Here is a 14025-nt window from a genome sequence, read left to right as displayed (position 1 = left end):
AGGGCTACTACACTTGCGTTTTCTACCAGCTGGTGTTGTGGCTACCCAGAATTCGATTTGTTTTATCGTAGCCTTAAGGTCTGCTACTATTGTTTAGCTGCTGCTCTTGCTGCCTGGCTGTTCTCTGAAATTACAATAATTGAAATTTTATAACAAAATGTCTGCACGTAAAGCATGTGACATTAGTAATAAAACTGCTGTAAATTAAGCTAAATTATTTGTTACTGCAATGCCACTGAATATTCAAATCAAACAAAAAATTGTGTCATGGCGCACATTTTCAGGCATTTATAACACATAATTCACAAACTCAGCGAATATTACTGAATGCTCTGTGATGATTTGAAATACGCTGTACATACAACACAGTTCTGAATTCGTAATTTATTTTAATTATTGTAAGCAATAAAATTAAGAATTTTCAGATGAACAGACATTTCAGTTAAAAAAAAACACTACAGTAGGCATCATGCCAGCAAAGTACCGCAGTAATGTAATATTGTAGTATATCAGAAAACTACATTAATTACTGTAATCTCCCTTGGCATACTACAGTAACCTATAGAACACTACGGTAATATACAGAATTGAAGTAAAGCCCATACTATGTTGTATTAAAGAACTCAGTATATTATATCAAAACTATACTATAGTACTGCACTGTTATTCTCAACCTGTAGGCCTCAGTGTTCTGTGCCATCTGCTCTCAACCTTAAAATGTTTTATATAGGTTTTTTTTATTAAATAAAAACATCTATAATGATGCATGTAGCCAGAGATATAGGTAAATTTCAGTTCTGGTACTGTTTTTACACCTTCAACAAGACTGCAATGTCATTTGGACAAGACATTAGTAAGAACCGTCTGTCAACTGCAGGACATCCAAGTGCACACTAACCTAGGATCAAACAGCTTAAAGATTCATAATAAAACCTACACTCACCCAAACAATTAAAAAGCTTATTTTAAAAATGTAATTTTACGTTGAATAAAGAAAAATTCAAACTGTACAAATATTAAAGTATAAACTTGCCTTCCATAAATGTATGTGTCAACTACATTTCCTCATCTAGTGTTGGAAAAATTATTTTTTTATAAAAACATTAACAAATATTTCAGAGATCTACATTCATGTATCAATCAGCATCCTTCTGATTGGTGAAATGGAACGAAAAGTTTGAAGGCTTTCTTTCAAGTCCTTCCTGCTGAGTGGGACATGACACGCTACTTCCTTCAAACGTGGAAAACTTCCTAAACTTGTCAGACAGTTCAACGATTTAAAAAAAAAAAAAAAATTCAAAGCTCAGTCAGATTCATCAATGCATGTATGGCGAGCATCATCATCCCCCATGTTTCAGCAGATCTCTGTTCCTTCCTAGCTCTCAACAGGCACCTGTCCTGCTGATAGCGTCCCATGCACACAGTGTTTGAATGGCCGGCGCGTGTCCCCCCGAGGTACTCTCAGGAGCCGGGCAAACCAACGTCCACCGTAACGTTTACGTAAAGTGCAGCGCGCTCAACCGACAGAGTCTCGTAAGAGCAGGTGTTCAGTCCGTCATTCTTCCACACTTTTCGCGTCTGTCCCAGCAGACGCATCCTGGAGAAAAAAAAATTTTTTAAATGCAAAAATCCTTTCCTTTTTTATACTTGACACTTTTCTCCAAAACAACTTTAGCTACTTACAATTATTCATCCATTTATACAGCTGGGTAATTATTACTGGAGCAATTCAGAGTAAGTTCCTTGCTCAAGGGTACTACAGTTAGAGGTAGGATTCAAACCTGCAACCTCTGGGTCCAAAGGGAGCAGCTATAACCACAATGCTATCAGCTGTCCCTGGTGGCTGTTTGAACTAATTTTGCCACTATTAAATGTCACAGGGATTAATTGGCCATTTTTAAATTATTTACCAAGTTGCAAGGAACCACATGATGCTGCTTACAACTCATTGTTTATTTTGAAACAAGTTGGACCAGTACACCTGATCACTGTCACACAGAAACAAAAAAAAAAAAAAAATTGCTCACTACCTGTCTTTATTAACTTCATTTCCATTGTCTCTCTTGTGGAAGATCATTGTGTATCGAGCCACTCTTGGAGGTGGACGCAAAATCTTCATGCGCTGAAGTTCCACCCTAACGAAACAAAATACACACACACACACACACACACACACACACACATACACACACACATTTTCCAGAAAACTGACGGCAATACTTAACACTGAACCAAATGCAAAGTCACACTGGACAAAGACACGAGCTGAAGTAACAATTTCAGGAATTATACGTACAACAAAAAGCAATTTGGAAAGTTTGTGCTCTGGTGGCAAGTGACTTGGAAGCCAGACTACAGCGTTTTTACACTGCTCCAATTTCCTGTGATGCCAGAGGAAGCAATGAGCATATTTTTGTCTAATATCAATTTTCTGTCTCCATCTTGGGACAAGCGGTTTCAGACAATGTGTGTGTGTGTGTCTCCATTTTGTTTTAAATGCCCTCATTCATCTGATGTTTGATAAAATATTTGGAACTTGGGATAAATTGTTATGGAATGGCACGGTCATGTTGACCAAGATTGTCTGTGTGTCCAGAAGAAACCTTGAGTCAAGTGTGGAACAACAGGAACTACCTTTAAACTATGTAATAGCTAAATATTTTTACTGAGAAAACCATTAAAAGCATAGACATTACAGTATTTACCATTTCATATTATACTTCCTATAAATAAAACATGCAACGTGAAAACAATTCATATCAGTAGCTAACCTGAATAATGATAAATTTCTTTGTCGGACTTTTGTTTTCAAATATAGCGAGATTTAACATTAGGAAAATAAATGAAAACTTGGCAACTGAATACCACCTGCAGGCAATTCTACTTTTATTAATTAAAAAAAATAAAATAAAAATGGACCTTTACTAAGTATGCCAGTGCTGACTGTACTCAAATAGTGCAGTGATATTCTTACCGAACGCGAAGATCGTCGTCCTCTCCACCCCATCCCCAGTAATTGTTGGAAAACCCGTTCACTTTAAGGAACTGCTCCTTCCTCATTGCTGTCACCCCTCCAAAATATCCTTTGTACCGCAATCTGTGAGTAAACGAAACGCAGCTATTTCACACGCCCACTTTCTATTGAGAAACCATTCAAACATAACAATCAACACGGGATATGCCGGAACACACGTTTAACACTCACCTTTCTACACTAAGTGTCATCATTACAAAAATCATGAAATGGTGGCATTTCGCAAACATTTGTGCAAAATTAGCTACAGATGATTTGTCATATTATTCAAAACTCAAACTGTCAATCTGAATAAATTATACATTTTAGATTACACACTTTCCTGGCAGACACAACACAGTATTTGCACATTCTAATAAGTTCACCTATACGAAGCTCACTATATGCCCAGCAGTGCCCCACCCCCCACAGGACTGGAGCTGTCACGTCTCTGTATTTACAGCTGCTGTAGGAACACGAGTCTTCTCTTGAAACCAGATACAATTACATGTACTGACAGTAATTAATTCATTTTTTTTATGAGACCAGAGCTGAAACGTAATCTTTTTTGACACTTACTTATAGCCGGTCACGTTCCTGCCAACCACGAGATGTTTGGGATAGTGCTCACACATGTAGAGGTTGTGGTCATTCTCAGGCAAGAGGTCCACATCGTGAAAAATAAAACAATCCCAGCTGTAATCCTTCAAAGCTTCCAGGTAGCCGACGTTCAGCAGCTTGGCTCGGTTGAACATGGCATTTCCAGCCTTTCCCAGAAAATGGTTAAAAAATAAATTGTGGACAAAGACGTTCCTAATTGGTTAGACTGGTGAAGTATCAATTGTGAATCTTTGGGTCCTTTTTTTTTTTTTTTTTTTTAAAAAACATGTACATTTTTTTCCCCTGCTTTCCTGTCTTTTCCTTTGCCCTAAAATCTGTCCCTAGTGCTCCCCTGCCCTTCTGCACCCATCAGACATGTAATATTTGTATTTACCACAAAACCAGGAATGTTTACCATTTTAACAAATTTTATGCAATTATGACAAATATTAATTTACAAATATTTATGCAATTATGACAAATATTAATTTATGCAATCATAAATTACACTTATTTAGAAAATTTCTCAACACTCAATGACTAATAACTTTGAAAGCCTTACATTTATTATGGTGAAACTAAACCAACGTGGAGCGAGACACAGGGGTGCTGTAGTACCAGTAGGAGTTCTCAATGGACCAGGCAAATATATTTAATTTACAGTACATTTATTCATTAGCTGATGCTTTTCTAAAAAGTGACTTACAGTGTTAATCTACCCACAATTACATACCCAGTTATACAGATGGGTAATTTTACTGGAGCAATTTAGGTTAATAATCTTGCTCAGGGGTACTACAGCTGGATGCAGGATTCCAACCTGAGGCCTTCGGGTCCAAACCACTACACTAAATGCCGTTCCCACGCGAAACTGGACACCTCAGTCCACCAATCAGTTCAGACTGGTTCACGCAGACCTCGTGTCACACGCACATCTGGAATGGGGGGTTACCTGATGGATCACGTAGATGGCGTAGTGCAGCTGCTGCCTCTGCAGAAACGGGTGCAGATGGTACAGCAGGTATAGAAGGTGCTTCTCGCGGTTGCGGTGAGGAATGAGGACAGCGACGCTCTGCCTGGCTCGGCACTCCTCCGGCTCAAATTTACCCTCGGCCACCTTGCTGTTCTTTGTCTCCACGTCCTTCAGGGTCAGGGAGGACGGGAAGGACAGCGGCAGCGATCCCACTGAACAAGACAAACATCAAGTCACTTTCCCAGCTCTGTAGAACACCACATGTATTTCACAACGTTATTTATTCTAAGATGCAGTTTTCAAATGTCTCTAAATTATGCCATATTAATTTTTAACAGCAAAAGTTTTCCACTGAGGAAAGTCCTAAAATGAGACTAGGAAAACAGGGCAAATGCTACTGAAATAGTATCCCATCCATCCAATTTCAATAACCACTTGTCCTGAGCAGGGTCACGGTGACCCAGAGCCGATCCTGGAAACATTGGGTGAGAGGCTGGCGGGGGGGAGGGATACACTGTGGACAAGAAGCCAGTCAGCTGCAGGGTGGTTAAATCACACACACACACACACACACACACACACACACACACACACATTTTCAGAACCGCTTGTCCCATACGGGGTCGCGGGGAATCGGAGCCTACCCGGTAACACAGGGCGTAAGGCCGGAGGGGGAGGGGACACACCCAGGACAGGACGCCAGCCCATCACAAGGCACCCCAAGCGGGACTTGAACCCCAGACCCACCGGAGAACAGGACTGCGGTCCAACCCACTGCGCCACTGCACCCCCTTGGTTAAATAACACTTTACTAATTTTCTTTTACAGACATACAAAACATGTAAGTCTACCTCTAAGCACCTGTTTGGGCACCTAAGTTTCTGCAACATAAAACAAACATACTTTTTTGATATTTAGTAGATTTTCTTTTAAAGTATAAAATGTTGGTCATGTAAACTGTGGCAAACAAAACCCCGGTGTGTAAACATTTCCATAGTCAAATTTACTTGGTTAAGGAATTTATAGGCCACATGACAAAAGCAAACACAGACAGCATGAGCTCCCAAGGCACAGAAACAGCAACACACACACACCTGAAGATATACTGAGAAAAATCAGACAATATATATGAAATTGTATCAAACAAATACATCTTCCATACCATTTCATGTACAATTATATAAAAATTAAACATTTCATATAATACATTTACATTTTATACATTTAGAACTACTTTTTCGGCAGATAGGGCTGTATTTCCTATTTTTATGCATGCAACTGTTTCCTAACTCTCACTTACTTGATACTATGTAGTATTTGAATATTGGATTTACATTTACATACTTTTCTCCAAAGCAACTTCCAATGAACTCTGTGTACTGTTATCAGCCCACACACCTTATTCACCAAGGTGACTTACACTGCTAGATACACTACTTACAATGGGTCCTTCATTCATACATCAGTGGAACACACACCCTCTCTGTTACTCACACACTATGGGAAACCTGAACAGTATGTCGTTGGACTGTGGGAGGAAACCAGAGCACCGGGCAGAAACCCACGCAGACACAGGGATAACATGCAAACTCCACACAGACTGAGCATGGATCGAACCCATGTCCTCTCATACCACCCAGGTGCCGTGAGACAGCAGTGCTACTCGCTGTGTCACCATGCCACCTTTAATTAATTAAATATTTTTACAGAGCGCTCTTTTCATGCAGTGACACAGAGTGCTTTAACACAGGCATAACGCTTTACTAAATTTATTATTCATTTATTTTAAACTCAAGTATTCACTTTATTACAGTAGTGCTGATCGGTTTCTTTTGCCCCCAGCTTATATTCCAGTGTAACGCATACATGTCCCGTACGTGAAAACTTTAGATGAAGCGGTGAATAAAGACGCCCTGTCCGATTCAGTACTCACTGAGAAGTGGAGAGGGCAGGGAGCACTGACGAGTGGCTGAGGACAGGACGTGTGAATGAGCAGGTTGGTGCGATTCTCCTTCCTCGGGCTGCTCCAGGACGAGGGGCCACAGAGCGCTTGGAGCATCGCGCACAAAGTCACTGGCAACATTCGCGATCCAGGCCAGAACAAAGAAAGACAGCAGCAGAATGAGGAAATATTTGCCCTTTCGACTGAACTTACAGACAGCTGGACAAGTGCCCATGGCCATGGAGGGGGAAGGAGGAGGAGAGGAAAAAAAAAAGTCAAAAATCTGTACGTAAATGTGATGCTTTCGAATCCTTTGGCACCATAAACAATGTGAAGAGCAGCTGAATGTGAGTCTTCAAAAAAAAAAAAAAAAAAAAGATTGGCAGGTATGTTTCCAAGTGTTAGAAAACCTTTTTCCCCTCCTTCTTCAAATGTCAAAACACCCAGGTGCGACTCTTCATCTGCAGACAATAAAACGGGGGGACAGAAACGACACCTTCACAGCGAAGTTACAACACGGCTCCTGCAGGAAAGGAGAGGAGAAATGCGTCGTTCACTTTTACACGGTGACCCTACCTCATGTCAGAATGCCCCACCGCGGTATTACAGAAAATACCTCCAGTAATCCGTACGCCTCTTACTAATGATGTATTCAGAGCAGCTTCCCAAAAAACAGCGCACATGATTTAAACATGATCCCTTCCTTCTCCCTTTGCTTCCCCCAAAATTCATTCATTCATTCATTCATTCACTCACTGTCACTCACTGTTCATCCCCTCCCAAGTGTAAATATATTTCACTGGAAGTCAGAGGAAGCGGTGTTTGGGGAACAGGTCCAACGAGTTTCTCCAGCTGGGCTACATTCCGCACTGCTCTTCCTGTGAAAACGCTACACTGGACACACACACACACAATCACTGAGGACATCCACAGAGCACTTTCCGCACTCAAACACGTGGACACCAGCACGCGCGAGCAAGCGAGCGACACCTTTAATGCCATATTATTAGGCACAGCGGGTGGCGCAGTGGTTAGAGCTGCTACCTGCCTGGACAGCTGGATCTAAACTTTGCGAAGGTCGAAGGTTCGATTCCCACCTCCAGCACTAGAGACTGGTACCTTTCTTTCAAGATACTTACCCTAAAACTATGCCAGTAAGAATTACCTGACCCTATGGAAAATGGGCAAATAATTAAATTATGCAGCTAAACAGAGTGAGTCTAGAAAAGCGCCAGGTAATGTAAATGCGCCGAATCTAATGTTCGCTCGCGCGCCGCTGTAGAAGTTACGCGTATGCAAATGAGGCACAAGTTTAGCGAGCTGAGGCGAATTTGTTGCTCCCCTTCCCCCCTTTTGGAGCACTGACTGAGCTCAGCTCGCACGCAGTCAGTCAGTGCCCCGGCGCACAGCGCTCAAACTGACATTTCATTTCCACACGACTCTAGCCATCGCCGCACACAGCACCGCTGTCTACACACACTTAGCTTAGCTCGGGCTCGCGCTAGTTGCTAAACACTTGACATGATGATCATCATCATGAGACCAACCAAGCACGACGCTCGCAGCTTTAAGTTTAAGTTCAACTATGTTCACCTGCGCCGCAGCTCTGATAAAACTCGAGGCTGCCGCAAGGACAACCGGCAAAGTTTGAAAGTAGAGCGATACGTACCTCTACCTGCGAGCAGCCCTGCCCCATCTCCGACCATCCTCTCTCAGGTAACGCGTTCACGGCGCTAAACGGGGTGACGTACTTCCGCCTCGGGAGCGCGCACTGCCGGCACGGCCACGAAAATAACAGGAAATACACCGGAAGTCCCGTTATCCTCACTCGCCAGCTGCGTCTTCAAAGATCCCTTAAGTGTTAGGTGAGGCTTGGCGGTGCCGCGCATTAGTGGCGCTTTTTCGGAGTTTTGGCATACAGCATCCCAGCGTAGGTGTGAAAAAATAAAGAAAGAAATAAAGAAAGAAAGAAAGAAAGAAAGAAAGAAAGAAAACGAATAGGATGATATGAACCTACTTTCAGTTATGTAGAACTCAGTATTCCTAAAAGCAGTGAAATAATAATTCTCGTGTCGGTGTCGGGTTGCCAACTCCTGCAGAAGATAATCAGAGGTTCTTAGGAAGAATAAGGAGCAGTATATAGGGACAAAAAAGAAATCTCTGCTTGACTGAATTAAATGCTAAAATGAATTTGAGACACATTTAATTTTCTTTTAGCTCACTAATATACATGTCAGCTATAAAAAAATAAATTAATTTTAATTAATGTCTAATCCTAAAGTCTCACACCATTACTATTACACACATATCACTATAGTGTCTCCCTGGTGATTTATAACACTTGTTACACAACTGATGAACAGACAGTCCTTTTGAGTGATTTTTTTTAAAACTTTAATGAACAAATTCAAAAAAGTGAAATTTGCATCAATGAAAAGCACACGCTTTGATAAGGTTAACTTTTCTTTAAGCACAGCAAATGATTGAAGGTAGACTGCATTTCACACATTTTTATGAAGAGCACAAACAAAAGTGCAATATTCTGACCGGTTAAAGTGCAAACAAAAAAGTCCCTTCTCTTTCTTTCTTCTGACATCCTCTTTATTTTTTCCATGAGTACTTCTTCTCACTCTTCCTGGATCAGGGCCTTGGCGTGGCGGAAGGGCGTACGTGATCTAGGGATCTCCAGAGCTATGTCATCGGGAGCATTATGCTCCTGGTAGGGTCTCCCAAGGCGAACAAGTCTGGAGTGAAGATCCAGAATAACACGATCCAAAAACCTCCATGAAAAATGGAAACAGAAAAACATTTACCCTGCCCAGAATAGGGTCACCGGGACCTAAGCCTGGAGCCAGGCCTGGGGGTAGTGTTCCTAGGCGAGCGCCTGGTGGCCAGGCAGCCCACGTAGCCTGGCCGGGCTCAGCCCAAAAAGGCATCATCGGGTGGCCATGTGGGCCCACCACCTGCAAGGTCCAGCATGGGGGTCCGGTGCTATGTATACCTGGTGGCGGGAGGGGGCGGGGTGGCACATGGCGTCACGGCCCCTCGCGACGAAAACCGGCTCTTGGTACGTGGAATGTCACCTCACTTGGAGGGAAGGAGCCGGAACTGGTGCGGGAGGTTGAGAAATACCAACTAGATATAGTTGGGCTCACCTCCACTCACAGTGTTGGCTCTGGAACCAAACTCCTCGATAAGGGGTGGTCCCTCTCCTACTCAGGAGTTGCACGAGGTGAGAGGCGCCGGGCGGGTGTGGGGATACTCACAAGTCCCTGGCTGGCTGTCATACAGTTGGAGTTTGCCCCGGTGGACGAGAGGGTCGCCTCAATGCGACTTAGGGCCGCAGAGAGAAAAACTTTGACTGTTGTGTGTGCTTATGCACCAAACAGCAGTTCAGAGTATTCGGCCTTCTTGGAGAAGGTGGGAGGGGTTCTGGACAGGGCCCCACCTACAGACTCCATTGTCCTGCTGGGGGACTTCAACGCTCATGTTGGCAATGACTGGGAAATCTAGCGGGGGGTGACTGGGAAGAACGGACTGCCCGATCTGAACCCGAATGGTGAAATATTATTGGACTTCTGTGCTAGTCATGGTTTGTCCATAACAAACACCATGTTCGAACACAAGGATGCTCATAAGTGTACTTGGTACCAGAGCTCCTTGGGCCAAAGGTCAATGATCGACTTTGTAGTCGTTTCTTCTGACTTGAGGCCACATGTTTTGGACATTTGGGTGAAGAGAGGTGCTGAGCTGTCAACTGATCACCATTTGGTGGTGAGTTGGATCAGATGGCGGGGAAAACTGATGGACAGACCCGGTAGGCCCAGATGTTTAATGAGGGTGTGCTGGGAACGACTGTCAGAGGACCTTGTCCGGAATGATTTTAACTCACACCTCCGGGAGAGCTTGTCCCATGTCCCGGAGGAGGTAGGGGACATGGAGTCTGAATGGACCCTGTTCAAAACCTCCATTGTGGAAGCAGCCAAGCACAGCTGTGGCCAAAAGCTTGTTGGTGCCAGCCAGGGCGGGAACCTGAGAACCCGCTGGTGAATACCGGTGGTGAGGGAAGCTGTCAAGCTGAAGAAGGAGGCCTTTAGGGCCTGGTTGGCTCTGGGGACTCCTGACTCAGCAGACAGGTACCGGCAGGTGAAAAAGGCAGCAGCGGCTGCAGTTGCAGAAGCAAAATCCCGGGCATGGGAGGAGTTTGGAGAGGCCATGGAAAACGACTATTGGTCGGCTTCAAATCGGTTCTGGAGACCCATCCAGCAGCTCAGAAGGGGTTGGAAGAGTTTCGCTCAGGCTGTATTTAGCAGGAGTGGAGAAACTCTGACCTCTGATGAGGACATTGTTGGGAGGTGGAAGGAGCACTTTGAAGAACTCTTAAACCCGAGTGATATGCCTCCCTTACAGGAGTCAGGGCCAGAGGCTTTCGGGCTGTCAGAGTCCATTTCCCTGGTGGAAGTCACTGAGGTAGGTGGTAAGCTCCACAGTGGCAAAGCACTGGGGGTGGATGAGATCCGCCCGGAAATGCTTAAGGCCCTGGATGTTGCAGGGCTGTCATGGTTGACACGCCTCTGCAATGTTACATGGACCTCGGGGACAGTGCCGTTGGATTGGCAAACTGGGGTGGTAGTCCCTATCTTTAGAAAGGGGACCAGAGAGCGTGTGCTAACTATCGGGGCATCACACTTCTCAGCCTTCCTGGAAAAGTCTGTGCCGGGGTGCTGGAGAGGAGGCTCCGGCCGATAGTTGAACCTCAGATTGAAGAGGAACAATGCGGATTCCGCCCTGGCCGTGGAACAGTGGACCAGCTTTTTACCCTCTCACAGATCATTGAAGGGGCATGGGAACTTGCTAATCCAGTCTACATGTGTTTTGTGGATTTGGAGAAGGCCTATGACCATGTTCCCCGGGAAATTCTGTGGGAGGTGCTTCGGGAGTACGGGCTACCGGGGCCACTACTGCGGGCCATTTGGTCCTTGTACATACGGAGCAAAAGCTGTGTTCGCATACTCAGCATTAAGTCAGGCCTGTTCAGTGTGGGTGTTGGACTCCGCCAAGGTTGTGCCTTGTCTCCACTCCTGTTTGTGGTTTTCATGGACAGGATATCAAGGCACAGGCGAGGTCAGGAGGGCATTCTGCGTGGGAGTTGGAAGGTGACGTCTCTGCTTTTTGCAGATGATGTTGTCCTTTTGGCACTGTCACATGGCTGCCTCCAGCACTCACTGGAACGGTTTGCAGCTGAGTGTGAAGCGGTGGGGATGAGGATCAGCACCTCAAAGTCTGAGTCCATGGTTCTCTCATGGAAAAGGGTGGTATGCCCCCTCCAGGTAAAAGGAGTTTTTGCCCCAGGTCGAGGAGTTCAAGTATCTTGGGGTCTTGTTCACGAGTGAGGGAAGAAGGGAGCGTGAGATTGGCCACAGACTGGGAGCAGCGGCAGCAGTAATGCGGTCGCTGTACCGGTCTGTAGTGGTGAAGGGGGAGCTAAGCCATAAGACGAAGCTCTCTATTTACCGATCGATCTATGTCCCTAGCCTCACCTATGGTCATCAACTCTGAGTGATGACCGAAAGAATAAGATCGCGGATACAAGCAGCCGAAATGAGTTTTCTCCGCAGGGTGCTGGGACTCACTCTCCGTGACAGGGTGAGGAGTTCGGACATCCGGGAGGAGCTCAGAGTAGAGCCGCTACTCCTTCCCATTGAGAGGAGCCAGTTGAGGTGGTTTGGGCATCTGATAAGGATGCCCCCTGGATGCCTCCCTTTGGAGGTATACCAGGCACGGCCAACTGGGACGAGGCCCCGAGGTCGGCCCAGGACCCGCTGGAGGGATTATATCTCACAGTTGGCCTGGGAACGGCTGGGGATCCCCCAGGTTGAGCTGGAGGAAGTTGCGGGGGACAGGGGCAGCTGGGCCTCTATGCTCTCCCTGCTGCCACCGCTACCCTTTTAGGACAAGCGGGACAGAAGATGGATGGATGGATGGACTTCTTTTCACTTCTTGCATCAGCAAGAATTTCTTTGTCCTGAAGTACAGTTTTGTAAAATTCACTACATGGTTTATTAAGGTTCATGGTCACAAGCAGTTCAACAGTCATACACAGCATATACGGGCAATAAGGGCTGTGTGTGTCCCAAACGATGTTCTGAGCAATACTCTTTTGTACCTGCCAGTGGTTTTGTACAGACTGGAGGGCTATTGCTAATATTGTAATATAGCGCCTGTCCATCTGCACTTCTGATAGAATATCATTCATTGTGCTGAACCGCTCATCCCAGTCACGGTCATGGTGGTCCGTCCGGAGCCTCTCCTGGAAGCACAAGGCACTATTACTCATTGTATATACCACCGGTGAACAGTACACCAGCCCATTGCTCCCCCCCCCGTCCCACACACACACACACACACACACACACACACACACACACACACACACTAAGGGCCTCCTTGATAACGCATCAATAAGAATGTAACTATCAGACAGGCTAAATGGTGCTGAATCATGCCCAGTTTTCCAGGTTTCTCAATAAGTATGAGAGCAGTTGCACCTTCCTTTGAAAGCTTATGCTGTACCATTAATGATTCAGTAACAGAATAATTTCCTCAAAGTGAGGAAATGTGAAGAAAACATTTAAACTGTACGGTTTTTAAAAATTAAAAAATGTAGGTTATGGTGAAGGAGCGGCTGCCGCGTGGGGGCGCTGTTCGCTTCCCAGTGGAGATGGATTGAGGGCGCGCGTATAATAACCGATATCGGAATCACATAGATGGGTCCAGACAAAACAAAATAAATAAATAAATAAAATATAAATTTAATATGAAGTCAATGTAATAAAATAAAAAAAAAAATTCACATTGTTTATTTTGTTTGCTTTTCTCAAGGGGAACTCCTATATCTTGAAAGTTAATATGGGCTGCGCTATATTATCAAAACACTTTTAAAAACATTGCTGTGAAGGAGCAAGTCAAAAAAAGACAAAATAATCGAGAAAAGAAAACACTGCAAAGAGGATTCAAGTGAAAAACTATTTTGGGAATAGATAATTCATAACCTAAAATACTGACGAGTGCGGATATTTGACAGACATCAGCTTTTTGCAAAGTGCAATTTTCGAAAAAGCATATTGATCATACATCATCACTGCACTATAGATACAACAGCTCATGCAACTATCAAATTAAAAACAAAAACGAAGCACACAGTATTTCATGAATGAGGCAAAATACCAATTTCCATTATTATGTGTATTCACATTACTACATATGTGGAATAAAATTATGATATCTTGAACCATAACAGTTCCTATGGAACCGAACATTACGGATACAAGTAATAAAAATTAGGTAAGCACATAAATAAGAATTATGAGCCGTTATGGCAAATGGCACATTTACAGTGCAGCTGATCCCCCAATAAACGAGTACTTCGTGTTACGACCATCTGAGTTACGATTTTTTCAAGAAACGTGGTCGGCATTTAAGGCAAAACACTCTTTA

The 14025-nt window shown here is 44.2% G+C and overlaps 1 protein-coding gene across 4 annotated transcripts; it reads right to left on the bottom strand.

The window, feature by feature from the left end:
* Nucleotides 1–457: 457 nt before the first annotated feature.
* b4galt4 (UDP-Gal:betaGlcNAc beta 1,4- galactosyltransferase, polypeptide 4) lies at nucleotides 458–8267 on the bottom strand. 4 transcript variants are annotated; one of them, XM_018736216.2, is made up of 8 exons: nucleotides 8198–8262; nucleotides 7295–7417; nucleotides 6520–7051; nucleotides 4566–4798; nucleotides 3593–3780; nucleotides 2975–3097; nucleotides 2031–2135; nucleotides 458–1597 (listed from the first exon to the last, which is right to left on the bottom strand). In XM_018736216.2, exons 3-8 carry the CDS (start codon nucleotides 6767–6769, stop codon nucleotides 1462–1464), a joined length of 1035 nt encoding a protein of 344 aa, XP_018591732.1. In that variant the 5' UTR covers nucleotides 6770–7051; nucleotides 7295–7417; nucleotides 8198–8262; the 3' UTR covers nucleotides 458–1461. The 4 variants fall into 4 exon arrangements, with proteins under 4 accessions (XP_018591732.1, XP_018591731.1, XP_018591730.1 ...); XM_018736215.2 differs by having other exon boundaries at nucleotides 7295–7422; nucleotides 8198–8261; XM_018736214.2 differs by lacking the exon at nucleotides 7295–7417 and having other exon boundaries at nucleotides 8198–8267.
* Nucleotides 8268–14025: the final 5758 nt, after the last annotated feature.

Source organism: Scleropages formosus, chromosome 3 (genome assembly GCF_900964775.1).
Source record: "Scleropages formosus chromosome 3, fSclFor1.1, whole genome shotgun sequence".
Classification (NCBI taxonomy): domain Eukaryota; kingdom Metazoa; phylum Chordata; class Actinopteri; order Osteoglossiformes; family Osteoglossidae; genus Scleropages; species Scleropages formosus.
Note: the sequence above shows the minus strand (reverse complement) of the source record. Positions and strands in the feature narration are given on the sequence as shown.